General features: G+C 46.6%; 2 protein-coding genes across 5 annotated transcripts in view; one reads left to right on the top strand and one right to left on the bottom strand.

Moving 5' to 3' along the window:
- The window catches only part of polm (polymerase (DNA directed), mu), a 392,822-nt gene that overhangs the window by 75,985 nt on the left and 297,864 nt on the right, over window positions 1-18,973 (bottom strand). The gene's annotated exons all lie outside the window — the stretch shown is intronic.
- LOC135518217 (calcium/calmodulin-dependent protein kinase type II subunit beta) overlaps window positions 1-18,973 on the top strand; it is a 69,044-nt gene that overhangs the window by 26,401 nt on the left and 23,670 nt on the right. For 2 of the 4 annotated variants that reach the window (XM_064943206.1, XM_064943209.1), the window contains exons 12-14: window positions 4,409-4,457; window positions 5,138-5,209; window positions 7,208-7,242. In XM_064943206.1, coding sequence (XP_064799278.1) covers window positions 4,409-4,457; window positions 5,138-5,209; window positions 7,208-7,242 — 156 coding nt within the window. The remainder of the gene's footprint in view (window positions 1-4,408; window positions 4,458-5,137; window positions 5,210-7,207; window positions 7,243-18,973) is intronic. The other 2 variants (XM_064943207.1, XM_064943210.1) reach the window with 1 other exon arrangement.

Below are 18,973 nucleotides of genomic sequence, written 5' to 3' on the forward strand. Positions count from 1 at the left end.
CATACAAAGTGAAATAAACAATAAAAATCAACAGTAAACATTACACTCACAGAAGTTCCAAAATAATGAAGACATTTCAAACGTCATATTATATACAGTTGAAGTCGGAAGTTTGCATTTATTTATTTATTTTATTTCACCTTTATTTAACCAGGTCGGCTAGTTGAGAACAAGTTCTCATTTGCAACTGCGACCTGGCCAAGATAAAGCATAGCAATTCGACACATACAACAACACAGAAACACCTGGAATAAACAAAACATATAGTCAATAATACAGTAGAACAAAAGAAAACAAAAAGTATATATACAGTGAGTGCAAATGAGGTAAGTTAAGGAAATAAATAGGCCATGGTGGCGAAGTAATTACAATATAGCAATTAAACACTGGAACGGTAGATCGGCAGAAGATGAATGTGCAGGTAGAGATACTGGGGTGAAAGGAGCAAAATAAATAAATACCAGTATGGGGATGAGGTAGGTAGATAGATGGGCTGTTTACAGATAGGCTATGTACAGGTGCAGTGATCTGTAAACTGCTCTGACAGCTGGTGCTTAAAGCTAGTGAGGGAGATGTGAGTCTCCAGCTTCAGTGATTTTTTGCAATTCGTTCAAGTCATAGGCAGCAGAGAACTGGAAGGAAAGACGACCAAAGGAGGAATTGGCTTTTGGGGTGACCAGTGAGATATACCTGCTGGAGCGCATGCTACGAGTGGGTGCTACTATGGTGACCAGTGAGCTGAGATAAGGCAGGGCTATACCTAGCAGAGACTTGTAGATAACCTGTAGCCAGTGGGTTTGGCGACGAGTATGAAGCGAGGGCCAACCAACGAGAATGTACAGGTCGCAATGGTGGGTAGTGTATGGGGCTTTGGTGACAAAACGGATGGCCTTGTGATAGACTGCATCCAGTTTGTTGAGTAGAGTGTTGGAGGCTATTTTATAGATGACATCACCGAAGTCGAGGATCGGTAGGATGGTCAGTTTTACGAGGGTATGTTTGGCAGCATGAGTGAAGGGTGCTTTGTTGCGATATAGGAAGCCGATTCTAGATTTAATTTTGGATTGGAGATGCTTAATGTGAGTCTGGAAGGAGAGTTTACAGTCTAACCAGACACCCAGGTATTTGTAGTTGTCCACGTATTCTAAGTCAGAGCCGTCCAGAGTAGTGATGCTGGACGGGCGAGCAGGTGCGGGCAGTGATCGGTTGAATAACATGCATTTAGTTTTACTTGTGTTTAAGAGCAGTTGGAGGCCACGGAAGGAGAGTTGTATGGCATTGAAGCTCGTCTGGAGGTTAGTTAACACAGTGTCCAAGGAGGGGCCAGAAGTATACAGAATGGTGTCGTCTGCGTAGAGGTGGATCAGAGAATCACCAGCAGCAAGAGCAACATCATTGATGTATACAGAAAAGAGAGTCGGCCCGAGAATTGAACCCTGTGGCACCCCCATAGAGACGGTCAGAGGTCCGGACAACAGGCCCTCTGATTTGACACACTGAACTCTATACACCTTAGCATAGGGCTGGTCTGACCCGCTTGGGTTGGGGGTATCTTTCTCAACGGAGAGCTTCTCCTACTGAGCTATTTCTTTGATTAGGTGAAAGTCCAGCTGAAACTGTTTGCGATTTCCCTGTACCAATACTGTTCCAGACTTATAAAGATTTACATTAGCTGACTCAGAGTCCACGTTGTCTAGTATCATGAGTTTCCACCCATCGGTAACTCATGATATAGCACTGTGGAATGCCAGGGGATGGTCTGCGTGGAAGATAAGGTTGCTTATGTTCCCATTTTCATAACAGTCAGCAAAAAGGGAACAATAATAATAATACTTTTTGGTAGTTGTAAGCCTTCTAGGTAATTCAGTCCAAAATCAGGGTTGTAGGTTTTGAGTTTTGATTTGAGTGAAGGTTATGTTGTGGAGGGTGGAATCCTGTAATGTCCCTACCAAAAAAATCTAAGTTTATCTAACTCTAAATCTATCCTTTTAAAGAACATGCTGAAAAATGCAGGAGCTTATCTGCTCATGACCTCTTTCTCTCTATATAGCTCTCTCTATAGCTCTCTCTTTCTCTGTAGCTCTCTCGCTCTCTCCTCCCTTCTCCCCCGCTCTCTCCCTCGCCTCCATATCTCTCTCTCCCTCCTCTCTATCTCTCTCTCCCTCTCTAACTCCCTCCCCTCCATCGCTCTCTCTCGCTCCCTCCTCTCTATCTCTCTCTCCCTCTCTAACTCCCTCCCCTCCATCGCTCTCTCTCTCTCCCTCCCCTCCATCGCTCTCTCTCTCTCCCTCCCCTCCATCGCGCTCTCTCTCCCTCCCCTCCATCGCTCTCTCTCTCCCTCCCCTCCATCGCTCTCTCTCTCCCTTGCCTCCATATCTCTCTCTCTCTCCCTCCCTTCCACCTCTCTCTCTCCCTTCTCTCTCCCTCCCCTCCCTTGCTCTCTCTCTCCCTCCCCTCCCTTGCTCTCTCTCTCCCTCCTCTCTATCTCTCTCTCCCTCCCCTCCATCACTCTCTCTCCCTCCCTTCCATATCTCTCTTTCCTTCCCTTCCATCTCTCCCTCCCTCCCCTCCATCTCTCTCTCCCTCCCTCCCTATCTCTCTCTCTCTCCCTCCCCTCCACTCTCTTTCCCTCCATATCTCCTATGCCATGATAGATGGATTGGTGCCTTTCTCTATTCATAGAGGATGATGTCTGGATGATGTGGCCAGACATATGGATTCTGCTAGTATGTTTAGATGAGCTGGAACAGACTGGTTCATGTATGTTACACTGGGAATAAATGGTGCCATATTCACTATATAGTGCACTACTTTTTCCCAGGGTCTATACGTTGCCATTTGGAAGGCGGGGAGTGTGTGTTTGAGACCAAGGCTATATGTCACGAGGAGTGGATCGATAATACTGCTGGATCTGGAAAGGAAGGAACACACACACAAGAAACACAGCCTGTTAGTGTATGTGTGTACACAGGCTAGCCATTCTTATTGTATGGTGTCCACGTGATCACACATGCTCTTAGTTAGTTAAAGACATGTTACGGATCTTCTACCGTGATCACACATGCTCTTAGTTAGTTAAAGACATGTTACGGATCTTCTACCGTGATCACACATGCTCTTAGTTAGTTAAAGACATGTTACGGATCTTCTACCGTGATCACACATGCTCTTAGTTAGTTAAAGACATGTTACGGATCTTCTACTGTGATCACACATGCTCTTAGTTAGTTAAAGACATGTTACGAAACCTCTAATAAGTATTTTTTTAAACCTCCCGCCTTGGGCTGGATGTGTTAATGTGTAGTTCATACATGCATAATATAACTTCAATTAGCCACAAAATTCCAAGTTTGAAATCAACTGTTTTCTGGATGCTGTGCCATTTTCCCTACATTTACCCACACATGGGCCATGTACACAGTTATTAAAATATTAGAACTCTTATTACTAATATTAGGATTTGAATAGTTTTTGTCATGAAAAATAATATACTACAGGCCCATTAACATTAAAACAGCTTTTTTTTAAATAAAGTAAAAAATATCCATGTGACGTTGTTACATACAAGGATATACCACATCACTTGAAATTATTAATTTAATAACACAACAAACTTTTCAATGTAGTTATATGACGTGCATGGTTGCTTATTGTTAATGTTGGCCAATTAAAGCGGCAAAGAGGCTCAATGTGTAGCGAGTGGAGAGAGATTTAATCTAATGCAATACATAAAGCATTAAAATTACGGAATTAACAGTTTACAAAATGAGAAGGAGTGGGCTACAACGAGCAACCAACAGGTATGCTGTTGTTTTCTCTGAATGGGATTGGGGAGAAAGTGCAGCATGTAGCCACAATTAGCCTAGCTAGTTACAATTAGCCTAGCTAGTTACAATCAGCCTAGCTATTTACAATTAGCCAAGCTCGCTACAATTAGCCTAACTAGCTATAATTAGCCTAGCTAGGATATCCAACAAAACTTCATGGCACTATTCGAATAGTACAATTATTTCAGACCCCCATCCCTAGTGGGCCAGCCCCCTAGCAATTCGAGTTTCAGGCAATGGGCTTCAGCTTCTCACCATTTTAACAGCTAGCAAGTTAAATAAAGGTTAAATAAATACTAATAAATAAAAAGCTAGCAAGATACACACAGCAGAGTAAGATCGAGCAGTGGCGTGGTGCACATAACTGCACATTGTCGGGGACCACTTTTGGCTAGTGGGGATTACTTTGAGAACTACTGGCTAAAAAGTATGCAAAAGTACCGAAGAATCTCTTTAATGTTCATTGATAAAATCTTTAACTATAATAGTATGAGTGGGTTATAAGTGGTCTTCCTGGTGAATGGAAAGGGTCTGTAATAGTCCTCTCTCAATTCAATACTCTCTCTCTCTTCTGTCCATAGGGAGCCGTCCTAACTGCTATGCTGGTGACGAGGAATTTCTCTGGTAAATGTGTGTGTCATACATAAACACTTACACGCATGCACACACACGCATGCATGCACGGCACAGACAACCACGTGTGCACACAAACACACACGCACACACACACAGAGACACATGCACTTGCTCTCATTCTCTCTCTCCACAAGCACAAAAAAAAGTCATGAGATGTTGTCATTATCACAAACTGATCGGGTGAAGACTTTAGTCTCCCATTATGAAGGACTTTACTAAGTTTGATTACAATGGTAAGCTGCATGGTTCATAACATGTCCCTGTTCCTCTGGACGAACACGGTGTCTGCCGACCAAGGTAAGAGGGGTGAGAGACTTCTCACTGGAAACAGATGTCACCATGTCACTGGATTTAGGTTAAAAGATGGGTGAAAATAATATGAAATTCCCTGACGTTGATTACTTTTTACACTTTGATTCAACATCATCACATAGATTTGTTTTATGTTGAAATGTTTTTGCCCTTGACTCACTTTGATGAAACTTAACTGGGACTTGGGTAATATGACTTCAATCTGGCATCTCTTCACACTGACACGCTGACACGCTGACGCGCTGACACGCTGACACGCTCCTCTCTTCTCTTCCCTCACTCCTTCCCCTTTTCTGTCCTTTGCTTTCACTTGCTCTCTGTCTTTCTCTCTCTCTCTCTCTCTCTCGCTCTCTCTGTGTCAGTCGGTAGACAGTCTACATCTCCTGCGTCAATCACTACTGTTCCTGCAACTGCTGCTGGGATAGTGGAGCAAGGTATCTTCTTCCATCCCTCGCTTCTATACCTCCTCCTGTTACACAATTATACAGTCTCTCCTCTCTTCTTCTTATCTCCTCTCCCTCGCACTTCCTTCCTCATCCTTCCCTTTTGCACTCCTTTTGTCCTTCCTCTCCCTCCCTCCCTCCCTCCCTCCCTCCCCCCCTCCCTCCCTCCCTCCCTCCCTCCCTCCCTCCCTCCCTCCCTCCCTCCCTCCCTCCCTCCCTCCCTCCCTCCCTCCCTCACCTTTCCCTCTCTCCTCTATTTGTCCTCCTCTCCCCCTTTAATGAATGAAGCAGCATACATGGCATGTCTATCTACCCTCCCTCCCTCCCTCCCTCCCTCCCTCCTCCCCTCCCTACCTCCCTACCTACCTACCTCCCCTCCCTCCCTCCCTCCCCCTCCCTCCCTCCCTCCCTCCCTCCCTCCCTCCCTCCCCTCCCTCCCTCCCTCCCTCCCTCCCTCCCTCCCTCCCTCCCTCCCTCCCTCCCTCCCTCCCTCCCTCCCTCCTCACCTTTCCCTCTCTCCTCTATGTATCCTCCTCTCCCCCATTAATGAATGAAGCAGCATACATGGCATGTCTATCTACCCTCCCTCCCTACCCCCTCCCTCCCTCCCTCACATTTCCCTCTCTCCTCTATTTATCCTCCTCTCCCCCTTTAATGAATGAAGCAGCATACATGGCATGTCTATCTACCCTCCCCTCCCTCCCTCCCTCCCTCCCTCCCTCCCTCCCTCCCTCCCTCCCTCCCTCCCTCCCTCCCTCCCTCCCTCCCTCCCTCCCTCCCTCCCTCCCTCTAACATGCTTTAGTCTTTTGTATCTTTGGGCTGGAGTCCTTTTTTGTTTAACATTTTCTGCCTGTGTTTTGTCCCTCATGAGCAGTATGTGAGGTGTGTGTGAGGTGTCTTTGATGTGTGTGAGATACAAGCTGTGGAGAGATAGAGTTCTTTCTGTGTTCAGACTCTTCCAGGCCAAAGCTGAGGATTCTCCTCCCACTCAAAAGTTATGTGTTGCTATGGTGATTAATCAGTGTCAGCACCAGAGCTTCCTGTGTTCTCACCTCTCTATCTCGCTCACTCTCTCACTCTCTCACTCTGTCTGTCTGTCTCTCTCTCTCTCTCTATTTCTCTCTCTCTCTCTCTATTTCTCTCTCTCTCCCCCCCCGCCTCTGGTTATTAATACAGAATACAGAAAGATTCATAAACCTTCCTGCAAGCATTTATGAGTGTGTGTGTTTATGATCAGTTTATATTGTAATGTAAAGTGTTTGTGTATCATTTGCATGGCTCTCCTTACTGAATTATTTTCCTGTATTATTTTCCTGGTGAGGAATCCCCTAATGTTAATCTGAATGAATCCCACCTGCTTCAGAGATGAACAAAACCATTACTATACACCTGCTTCTCCATTTCATATTCCACTACACTTTCACCTCTAATCCCCTGTGTGTGTTTGTGTATGTGTGTGTGTGCGTGTGTGTGCGTGTGTGTGCTATCCCTGATGGACTGTGCTGATCCCTTGCTTTGGGCAGTGGTTCAGGTTCAGGGTTAATGAGTGTCAGTTGGATAGAGGTTTTTGTGCATGTGTGTGTATGAATGTGTGTGCTTGTGTGAGTGTGTGTGTGTGTGGGGGGGGGGGGTATGAGAGATAGTTACAGTACAAAGTAGATCACTTGTCTCAGTGAGAATGTGTGTGTGTATGTGCGATTCTAAATGTTTCAGTGTGCTCGTTTGTAGGGGTTTACAGTAGTTTGTGTGTGTATGAGCTTTAGTGGGTGTGTTGGCACTGTTTAGAGTTTGGCGTTTCAGTGTGTTCGCTTTCGAGAGTTCTGTGTGTGTGAGAGAGGGTTTAGTTAGTTTAGTGTGTGTGTGTTAGCTAGCTTGGGGATAGCTAGGTGTCGACACTTGTGCGTGTGTGTGTGAGGTGTGTTTTAGCAATAGAGTGTGTAGGATGACTACTCTAACCTCTGAGAGTGTCTTCTCAATCTCCTTGGCAGCCAAGAGTCTCCTCAACAAGAAGGCTGACGTCAAGGTAAGATACATAAACAGGTGTATCCTCCCCTCTCCTCTCTCTTCTCCTCTCTTCTCTTCTCTCTCTTCTCATCTCTCTTTTCATCTCTCTTCTCTTCTCAGCTCTCTTCTAATCTCTCTTCTCTTCTCAGCTCTCTTCTCAGCTCTCTTCTCACCTCTCTTCTCTTCTCAGCTCTCTTCTCATTTCTCTTCTCATCTCTCTCATTTCTCATCTCTTCTCTCTTCTCTTCTCATTTCTCATCTCTTCTCTCTTCTCATCTCTCTTCTCTTCTCATCTCTCTTCTCCTCTCTTCTCATCTCTCTTCTCTCTTATCCTCTCTCTCTTCTCCTCTCATCTCTCTTCTCTCTTCTCTTCTCTCTTATGTCTTCTCCTCTCTCTTCTCATCTCTCTTCTCCTATCTTCTCCTCTCCTCTCTTCTCATCTCGCTCTTCTCCTCTCTCTTCTCTCTCTTCTTCTCTCCCACCTCCTACAATTGGCAGTGTTATGTGGTGTTGTGTTTTGTGGGCATGCTGTTTGGGTGTGAGTGTGTGTTTATTACTGCTCGTTGTGTACACTGCGTGCTGTCTGTGTCAGCTGTTTGTGTGTGTGTAGCCTATTAGTCTGACTATCCAGCGTAGTCTGATGCACTGTAGCTTCAGTTACTTTAGCTATGTAGTTAAAATGTTCTATTCATGTGCACTGTCAGTGGTCAAACCCATCATAGATATAACATACGCTGTTCTATAGACCTCTATGGGTCAAACTCTCAGGACAGCAATGGATGTGTACAGTAGACTCCAATAGTCATGTTTATGGTAAGGTTTGGTTGTTTATGGTAGGGTTTGGTTGTTTATGGTAGGGTTTGGTGGTTTATGGTAGGGTTTGGTGGTTTATGGTAAGGTTTGGTTGTTTATGGTAGGGTTTGGTTGTTTATGGTAGGGTTTGGTTGTTTATGGTAAGGTTTGGTTGTTTATGGTAGGGTTTGGTTGTTTATGGTAAGGTTTGGTTGTTTATGGTAAGGTTTGGTTGTTTATAGTAAGGTTTGTTTTTTTATGGTAAGGTTTTATGGTAAGGTTTGATTGTTTATGGTAAGGTTTGATTGTTTATGGTAAGGTTTGATTGTTTATGGTAAGGTTTGATTGTTTATGGTAAGGTTTGATTGTTTATGGTAAGGTTTGATTGTTTATGGTAAGGTTTGGTTGTTTATGGTAAAATGTGATTGTTTATAGTAAGGTTTGGTTGTTTATGGTAAGGTTTGGTTGTTATAATAAGGTTTTATGGTAGGGTTTGGTTGTTTATGGTAGGGTTTGGTTGTTTATGGTAGGGTTTGGTTGTTTATGGTAGGGTTTGGTTGTTTATGGTAAGGTTTGGTTGTTTATGGTAAGGTTTGATTGTTTATGGTAAGGTTTGATTGTTTATGGTAAGGTTTGATTGTTTATGGTAAGGTTTGGTTGTTTATGGTAGGGTTTGGTTGTTTATGGTAAGGTTTGGTTGTTTATGGTAGGGTTTGGTTGTTTATGGTAGGGTTTGGTTGTTTATGGTAAAATGTGATTGTTTATAGTACGGTTTGGTTGTTTATGGTAAAGGTCTGGTTGTTATAATAAGGTTTTATGTTAAGGTTTGTTTGCTTATGGTAAGGTTTGGTTGTTTATAATAAGGTTTGGTTGTTTATAATAAGGTTTGGTTGTTTATAATAAGGTTTGGTTGTTTATAATAAGGTTTGGTTGTTTATAATAAGGTTTGGTTGTTTATAATAAGGTTTGGTTGTTTATAATAAGGTTTGGTTGTTTAGGGTAAGGTTTGGTTGTTTAGGGTAAGGTGTGGTTGTTTAGGGTAAGGTGTGGTTGTTTAGGGTAAGGTTTGGTTGTTTGCGGTAAGGTTTGGTTGTTTGCGGTAAGGTTTGGTTGTTTGCGGTAAGGTTTGGTTGTTTGTTGGTAAGGTTTGTTGTTAAGGTTTGTTGTTTATAATAAGGTTTGGTTGTTTGCGGTAAGGTTTGGTTGTTTGCGGTAAGGTTTGGTTGTTTGCGGTGAGGTTTGGTTGTTTATGCCTAACAGAGGTTTTCATCTCCATCTTCCTCCCTCTATTTCTCCTCCTTTCATCTTTCCCTCTTTCTGTACCCTTCTTCCATCGTCCATCCCTCTCTCTCTCTGGCTGGCATGGTGCTAATCTCAGATTATTTCTCTCCACATGATTAATCTGTCGTTATGTAATCTCACTCTGTACAACCCTCCAATCCCCCCCTCCTCTCTGTTCCTCTCCTGTCTGCACTTTGCAAACAACACTGGAGCTATTTTGGTTCAAAACACAAGCACACACGCACACACACACGCACACACACACACACACACACACACGTGTGTTGAGTGGTGAGGGAAGGAGAGGAGATACTGTTGAGAGAGAGAGAGATGGAGAAAGGGATGAGACAGATACATATATACAGTGCTTTGCGAAAGTATTCGGCCCCCTTGAACTTTGCGACCTTTTGCCACATTTCAGGCTTCAAACATAAAGATATAAAACTGTATTTTTTTGTGAAGAATCAACAACAAGTGGGACACAATCATGAAGTGGAACGACATTTATTGGATATTTTAAACTTTTTTAACAAATCAAAAACTGAAAAATTGGGCGTGCAAAATGATTCAGCCCCTTTACTTTCAGTGCAGCAAACCCTCTCCAGAAGTTCAGTGAGGATCTCTGAATGATCCAATGTTGACCTAAATGACTAATGATGATAAATACAATCCACCTGTGTGTAATCAAGTCTCCGTATAAATGCACCTGCACTGTGATAGTCTCAGAGGTCCGTTAAAAGCGCAGAGAGCATCATGAAGAACAAGGAACACACCAGGCAGGTCCGAGATACTGTTGTGAAGAAGTTTAAAGCCGGATTTGGATACAAAAAGATTTCCCAAGCTTTAAACATCCCAAGGAGCACTGTGCAAGCAATAATATTGAAATGGAAGGAGTATCAGACCACTGCAAATCTACCAAGACCTGGCCGTCCCTCTAAACTTTCAGATCATACAAGGAGAAGACTGATCAGAGATGCAGCCAAGAGGCCTATGATGACTCTGGATGAACTGCAGAGATCTACAGCTGAGGTGGGAGACTCTGTCCATAGGACAACAATCAGTCGTATATTGCACAAATCTGGCCTTTATGGAACAGTGGCAAGAAGAAAGCAATTTCTTAAAGATATCCATAAAAAGTGTTGTTTAAAGTTTGCCACAAGCCACCTGGGAGACACACCAAACATGTGGAAGAAAGTGCTCTGGTCAAATGAAACCAAAATTGAACTTTTTGGCAACAATGCAAAACGTTATGTTTGGCGTAAAAGCAACACAGCTCATCACCCTGAACACACCATCCCCACTGTCAAACATGGTGGTGGCAGCATCATGGTTTGGGCCTACTTTTCTTCAGCAGGGACAGGGAAGATGGTTAAAATTGATGGGAAGATGGATGGAGCCAAATACAGGACCATTCTGGAAGAAAACCTGATGGAGTCTGCAAAAGACCTGAGACTGGGACGGAGATTTGTCTTCCAACAAGACAATGATCCAAAACATAAAGAAAAATCTACAATGTAATGGTTCAAAAATAAACATATCCAGGTGTTAGAATGGCCAAGTCAAAGTCCAGACCTGAATCCAATCGAGAATCTGTGGAAAGAACTGAAAACTGCTGTTCACAAATGCTCTCCATCCAACCTCACTGAGCTCGAGCTGTTTTGCAAGGAGGAATGGGAAAAAGTTCAGTCTCTCAATGTGCAAAACTGATAGAGACATACCCCAAGCGACTTACAGTTGTAATCGCAGCAAAAGGTGGCGCTACAAAGTATTAACTTAAGGGGGCTGAATAATTTTGCATGCCCAATTTTTCAGTTTTTGATTTGTTAAAAAAGTTTGAAATATCCAATAAATGTCGTTCCACTTCATGATTGTGTCCCACTTGTTGTTGATTTTTCACAAAAAAATACAGTTTTATATCTTTATGTTTGAAGCCTGAAATGTGGCAAAAGGTCGCAAAGTTCAAGGGGGCCGAATACTTTCGCAAGGCACTGTAATATAGTGTCACTGTAGTGCTCTATACTCACCACACGCCCAGATGTCTACAGGTTTACCATAAGCCTCCTTCCTCAGTTCCTCTGGAGATGGGTAGCCTGGGGTACCTGCAAAACCTATGTATATGCACATATTGAAGATTAAATAATTTAATGGGTGATAATGAAACCTCAATTAAAATGAGTAAAAAAACAACAATAATAAAATCTGAAATGATTGGTAAATCTCTGTTGTCACTAATTCAGCCGTAGGCCGAGAATGATGTGTAACATGATGATGGATGGAGTCCAACACAGAAGACAAAACAAGTAGCACCCTACTTCCCTCCGGGTTACCCAGTTCCAGTAGCACCCTACTTCTCTCAGGGTTACCCAGTTCCAGTAGCACCCTACTTCTCTCAGGGTTACCCAGTTCCAGTCGCACCCTACTTCTCTCCGGTTTACCCAGTTCCAGTAGCACCCTACTTCTCTCCGGGTTACCCAGTTCCAGAAGCACCCTACTTCTCTCCGGTTTACCCAGTTCCTGTAGCACCCTACTTCTCTCCGGTTTACCCAGTTCCAGTAGCACCCTACTTCTCTCCGGGTTACCCAGTTCCTGTAGCACCCTACTTCCTCCGGTTTACCCAGTTCCTGTAGCACCCTACTTCTCTCCGGGTTACCCAGTTCCAGTAGCACCCTACTTCTCTCCGGGTTACCCAGTTCCTGTAGCACCCTACTTCCCTCCGGTTTACCCAGTTCCTGTAGCACCCTACTTCTCTCCGGGTTACCCAGTTCCTGTAGCACCCTACTTCTCTCTGGGTTACCCAGTTCCTGTAGCACCATACTTCCCTCCGGGTTACCCAGTTCCAGGTGCACCCTACTTCCCTCCGAGTTACCCAGTTCCAGGTGCACCCTACTTCCCTCCGGGTTACCCAGTTCCTGTAGCACCCTACTTCTCTCCGGGTTACCCAGTTCCTGTAGCACCATACTTCCCTCCGGGTTACCCAGTTCCAGGTGCACCCTACTTCCCTCCGAGTTACCCAGTTCCTGTAGCACCCTACTTCCCCCCGGTTTACCCAGTTCCAGTAGCAACCTACTTTCCTCCGGGTTACCCAGTTCCAGTAGCACCTTACTTCTCTCAGGGTTACCCAGTTCCAGTAGCACCTGTGGCAAAGAAGGGGGTCGAGTGGTAAATGGCAGATATGTGAGAGCAGAACTAATAAACGGGCTCTGCCCGATCACTAAAATGGCCACCCCTATCAGAACTACAGATCACAAAATGGCCGACCACCAAAACTACAAGTCCCAGAAGCAAGGGGAACCCTCAGAAGGTGGAGCCAACCCACAGATAAAGGGTCAAGAAAAACCAGGAAGAGAAGAAGAGAGTGCTGGAAGGATCTATGAACAATAGAGAAAGAGACAATAGAGATTGGCTGGATTTACCGTGTATGAGCTGGACTGTTTTGGACTTACCTGTTGGCGTTTGGACCTGGACCTACCGAGAACCCAATTCGTGTACTGAACCCTGCTATCCTTGAACTCGCCTACGGCCTGGGTGGACCAGGACGGAGAAACAAACACACAGGTACTGTCCTGTTCGAAAGAACTCTCATTCTTGGGTGATTTGGTGACAGTTTACCACGTAGTTTGTGACAAACGCTCCTAACCTTGAAGAGGTTTGCCACACGTGGTGGAGGATGCGGACATTGACTAACCATACCACTGGTTAGGTAGAAGAAAAAGAAAAAAATGTTCAGTTAGCACTCCAAAGGGGAGGCAGGTTTTTTTGGTGGCTTTGTTTGGTTAGGACAGTTTCTCAGGAAAATGAGTATGGAGGGAGCCATACAGGCCCTGTTACAAGCGGCGGCCGCCCAACAAGAGGCAACTAGAGCTCAACACATTCGCATTGCATCCTGATGAGCTATTTATCAGGACACGTTACAGGTCCAGCACCGCACCAACCAGCTGCTCAGAGAAGAGCAAGAGAGAAACACCCGGGAGTTAAGAGAAGGCCTAAAGGGTCTAGTGGACCAAATTGGGGCTCAATTACCAGCTGCAAACACCCAGAGGAGGGCCAATCATTTTCTTCAAAAAATGACAGCTCAGGATGATGTGGAAGCATATCTTACCACCTTCGAAAGTACGGCAGAGAGGGAGAAGTGGCCAAAAGAAGAATGGGCAGGGCTTCTGGCACCATACCTGGCAGGGGACGCTCAAAAAGCGTATTTCGACCTGGAGTTGAAAGATGCACCGGATTACGATAAACTAAAGGGAGAGATCCTGACTAGACTGGGAGTGACCAATACCGTGAGGGCACACCGCTTCCACCAGTGGTCCTACCGACCGGGACAACCCCCACGAACACAGATGTTCGACTTGATTCACCTGGCACGGAAATGGTTGCGACCAGAGACCCGGTCATCCGCCGAGATCGTCGAGACCATCGTACTCAACCAGTTTCAGCGAGGTCTACCCCAAGAAGTGAGACGATGGGTTGGCCAGAACGAGGTACTTTCCGCCGACCATCTCATGGGCCTGGTTGAACGGTATTGTATGGCAGGAACAGCTGAGCAGGCACAGGAGGAAAGATTCCCGTTCCCCAGGCATGGGCAAACCTCGCTGATAACGAACAGCCCGGTACTAGTGAGGCTGGGGTCGGTCTGAATCCAGAGGACGACGATCTAGAACCCGCAGACCTGGCAGGTTCCTTGACTAATTTTGGGACGGCCCAAAACCAGGATCCAACCCTGCAGCAAGCCAGAGCAGATGTGCAGGTCGTAGATGGTACTCCTATAAATGTTGGTATGATGCCTAATAGTTTTCCCCACTTCATCATGAAAAAGGGTTTGGTGTACAGAGTCTCGAAAATAGGGGTTGATGTGGTGGAACAGTTGTTGGTTCCCACTCGGTACCGGAGGACAGTACTGGATCTAGCTCATGGGCACATTCTGGGTGGACACCTTGGTATCGATAAAACCCGAGACCGGATTGTAAGGAAGTTTTACTGGCCAGGAATTCAAGCTGAAGTGGCTCGGCATTGTGGAGAGTGCCCGGAGTGCCAGTTAACAGCTCCCCGACCAGCTGTTAGAAGCCCGTTAGTGCCACTCCCCATAATCGAAACGCCATTTGAGAGGATAGCGATGGATTTAGTGGGCCCACTACCCAAATCCGCCAGAGGGCACCAATACATTCTGGTCATTCTAGATTATGCCACTGCTACCCAGAAGCCATTCCCCTTCGGACGATGGCTTCCAAGAATATTGCAAAGGAATTAGTGCTCTTGTTCACCAGGGTAGGGGTTCCAAAGGAGATCCTTACCGACCAGGGGACCCCTTTATGTCCCGAATTATGGCGGACCTTTGTAAACTGTGGCAGGTGAAACAGTTGAGGACATCGGTTTACCATCCTCAGACGGACGGGCTGGTGAGAGATTCAACCGGACCCTGAAGTCAATGCTCAGGAAGGTAATCGATAAGGATGGGAAGAACTGGGATTGCATGTTGCCGTATCTGATGTTTGCCATTAGAGAGGTTCCTCAAGCCTCGCTGGGGTTTTCTCCCTTTGAGCTGGTATATGGGAGGCATCCCCGGGGAATCTTAGACATCGCCCGGGAAACCTGGGAGCACCAATCCACCCCGTATATTAGTGTCATAGAGCACGTCACGGCAATGCAAGACAGGATAGCTACAGTCATGCCCATCGTTAGAGAGCACATGAGACAAGCACAGGAGCACCAGCGGCACACTTATAACCGGCAGGCTACCCTAAGGGAATTTCAACCGGGAGATAAGGTGTTAGTGCTGATCCCCACGGTAGAGTGTAAACTACTGGCCACATGGAAAGGACCATATGAAGTACTGGAGAGAATAGGATAAGTCAATTATCGGATCCGACAGCCAGGTCGACGGCCCCAGGAACAGATTTATCACATAAATCTGTTAAAATCATGGAGAGAGAGAGAAACACTAATGGTCACATACCCCACACACACTCAGGAGACAGCCGAAGTAAATATCTCACCACTCTGTCCCCAGCACAAGTACAGGAAGTAAAGACCCTGATCCAGAAGAACAGAGATGTGTTTTCAGAGGTACCTGGCCGAACTGAGGTTACGGCTCATGATATCGTTTCCTACCAGGGAGAAAAGTGAGTATGAGGCCATATCGGGTACCCGAGGCTCGACGGGCCGCGATTAGAGCAGAGGCGGAGAAAATGTTGACAGCTGGAGTGATCGAAGAGTCACATAGTGAGTGGTCTAGCCCAATTGTGATGGTCTCCAAGCCCGATGGGTCTTTGCGGTTCTGTAACGACTTTCGGAAGGTAAATGAAATCTCCAAGTTTGATGCCTACCCCACGCCCCGAGTAGATGAACTACTGGAGAAAATTGGTAATGCTCGGTACATTACGACTCTTGATCTGACAAAAGGGTACTGGCAAATTCCTCTGACCCCCAGGGCCAAAGAAAAGACAGCCTTTGCAACACCTGACGGTTTGTTTCAATACACCGTCATGCCATTCGGCTTACACGGGGCCCCAGCCACCTTTCAACGGCTCATGGACAAAGTCCTAAAACCGCACAAAGCATATGCTGCAGCTTATTTAGATGACATGGGGATCTACAGCCCAGATTGGGAATCCCACTTACCCCGGGTACAGGCAGTGTTAGACGCCCTTAGAAAGGCAGGGCTCACGGCAAACCCTGCCAAGTGTTATGTGGGGTTAGAGGAAACAGAGTATCTGGGATACACTGTGGGAAGAAGGTTAATCAAACCCCAACATAAGAAGGTGAAGGCAATTAGAGAATGGCCGAAACCAGTAAATAAGAAGCAGGTTCGAGCCTTCCTAGGGCTGACGGGTTACTACCGGAAGTTCATCCCAAGTTATGCCACAGTGGCCGCCCCACTTACCGACATGACTAGAGCCAGAGGGCCAAACATGGTCAAATGGGATGAAAGGGCCACCAAAGCATTTAGGACATTACAGGAGGCTCTCTGCTGTAATCCAGTGCTGGTGGTACCAGACTTTGAGAGAGAGTTTATGGTTCAGACGGATGCCTCAGAGGTCGGCTTGGGAGCAGTGCTATCCCAAGAGGTAGAAGGGGTGGAACACCCCATCCTGTTTTTAAGCAGGAAGCTGGAACCACGGAAACCAACTACTCAGTCGTTGAGAAAGAGGCGCTGGCAGTAAAGTGGGCTCTAGAAAGCCTGAAATACTACCTGCTGGGGCGCCACTTCACCCTCATCAGTGACCATGCCCCACTCACCTGGATGCATAGGGCTAAAGAGAAGAACGCTCGGGTGATGCGGTGGTTTTTGAGTCTCCAACCGTTTCATTTTGACTTGAAACACAGAGCAGGGAAGGAAATGGGAAACGTGGATGGGTTATCCCGCATGCACGCATATTTTGCTGCGGTAGCCCGACCTAGGGGGTCGGATCTAGGGGGAGATGATGTGTCAAAGAAGGGGTCGAGTGGTAAATGGCAGATATGTGAGAGCAGAACTAATAAACGGGCTCTGCCCGATCACTAAAATGGCCACCCCTGTCAGAACTACAGATCACAAAATGGCCGACCAACAAAACTACAAGTCCCAGAAGCAAGGGGAACCCTCAGAAGGTGGAGCCAACCCACAGATAAAGGGTCAAGAAAAACCAGGAAGAGAAGAAGAGAGTGCTGGAAGGATCTATGAACAATAGAGAAAGAGACAATAGAGATTGGCTGGATTTACCGTGTATGAGCTGGACTGTTTTGGACTTACCTGTTGGCGTTTGGACCTGGACCTACCGAGAACCCGATTCGTGTACCGAACCCTGCTATCCTTGACCTCGCCTACGGCCTGGGTGGACCAGGACGGAGAAACAAACACACAGGTACTGTCCTGTTCGAAAGAACTCTCATTCTTGGGTGATTTGGTGACAGTTTACCACTTAGTTTGTGACAAACGCTCCTAACCTTGAAGAGGTTTGCCACACACCCTACTTTCCTCCGGGTTACCCAGTTCCAGTAGCACCCTACTTCTCTCAGGATTACCCAGTTCCTGTAGCACCCTACTTCTCTCAGGGTTACCCAGTTCCTGTAGCACCCTACTTCCCTCCGGTTTACCCAGTTCCAGTAGCACCCTACTACTCTCCGGGTTACCCAGTTCTAGGAGAACACTACTTCTCTCCGGGTTACCCAGTTCCAGTAGCACCCTACTTCTCTCCGGGTTACCCCGTTCTAGGAGAACACTACTTCTCTCCTGGTTAGACCGTTCCAGGAGAACACTACTGCTCTCTGGGTTTAGGCGTGCCCTATCCCAATCCAGTAGCACCATACCCTGCTCCTGACCAGATTGCACCCTGTCCTGCACCTGCTTTACCACTTGGCAAGTAACAGCTGATTGCCTCATCATCTCAAGCCATCGTTGCCCCATTTCGAGAGCGGCAAAGAGAGTGACTTCGCCCTCCTCAAAATTGCCCTGGACGACATGATGAACAATCACAGGCACCTGAATGAGCGGTATAAGTATCAGGTGTTTCTTGGACACCTGAAACTTCCAAGTGCACTCCAGCTCGCCAAGGCCTACATGCATGACCCAAGACCTTATACTGCTGCCTTACAAGCCCTGCAGGATAAGTACGGTCAGCCCCGCAGGATAAGTACGGTCAACTCCGCAGGATAAGTACAGTCAGCTCCGCAGGGTAAGTACGGTCAGCCCCGCAGGATAAGTACGGTCAGCCCCGCAGGATAAGTACGGTCAGCTCCGCAGGATAAGTACGGTCAGCCCCGCAGGATAAGTACGGTCAGCCCCGCAGGATAAGTACGGTCAGCTCCGCAGGGATAAGTACGGTCAGCCCCGCAGGATAAGTACGGTCAGCTCCGCAGGATAAGTACGGTCAGCTCCGCAGGATAAGTACGGTCAGCCCCGCAGGATAAGTACGGTCAGCCCCGCAGGATAAGTACGGTCAGCCCCGCAGGATAAGTACGGTCAGCCCCGCAGGATAAGTACGGTCAGCCCCGCAGGATAAGTACGGTCAGCCCCGCTGGGTAAGTACCGTCAGCTCCGCAGGATAAGTACGGTCAGCCCCGCAGGATAAGTACAGTCAGCCCCGCCATCTCGTCCAGTGTAAGCTAGCTACCATCCTGAAATCCCCCGCCATCGAGCTTGATGACGTAGAAACTGATGGCTCAGAGCGGAGCATCGTCTTGCCAATGGCTATGCAGCACCTCAACCTCACTACTGACTCTCACCCTCAGAGCTATTTGTCAAGATGCCTGTTACCTTTGATATTTTCCTTCTGCTCGAACTCTCCAAGAAGTACCGGATACAAATAACTTTCTGTGGACCTTTGTCCATTTGTTTCAGTCCTCAGCTCTCAGACATCAGCAGGCTTGCCACATGGAAAATCTTTGTGCAACAACATGATCCTTACACGTGGCGTCCGACTCATTCTCCAGTTCACCCAGTGAAGTGTTCCTCATCGTGGACCCTGGTGGGAAGGTGACACATACCTACCTACCCTGGAGCTGATGGATCCATCATGACTGCTGCCATCTAGGTCAAAGGTCGGACTTGCCTTCGGGCCAGTAGCCCGCCGGCTGGTACACCCCCAAAGTCCTTGCAACAAAGACGCAGGTTATCCTGCTACGCAGAACAGACTTTCTCCCTGTTTAGAATGTCTTTACATACATTTGGGGTGGCTGTGTAAGAAAGCAGATCCCTTTAAGAG

This window comes from Oncorhynchus masou, chromosome 28 (genome assembly GCF_036934945.1).
Source record: "Oncorhynchus masou masou isolate Uvic2021 chromosome 28, UVic_Omas_1.1, whole genome shotgun sequence".
NCBI lineage: Eukaryota > Metazoa > Chordata > Actinopteri > Salmoniformes > Salmonidae > Oncorhynchus > Oncorhynchus masou.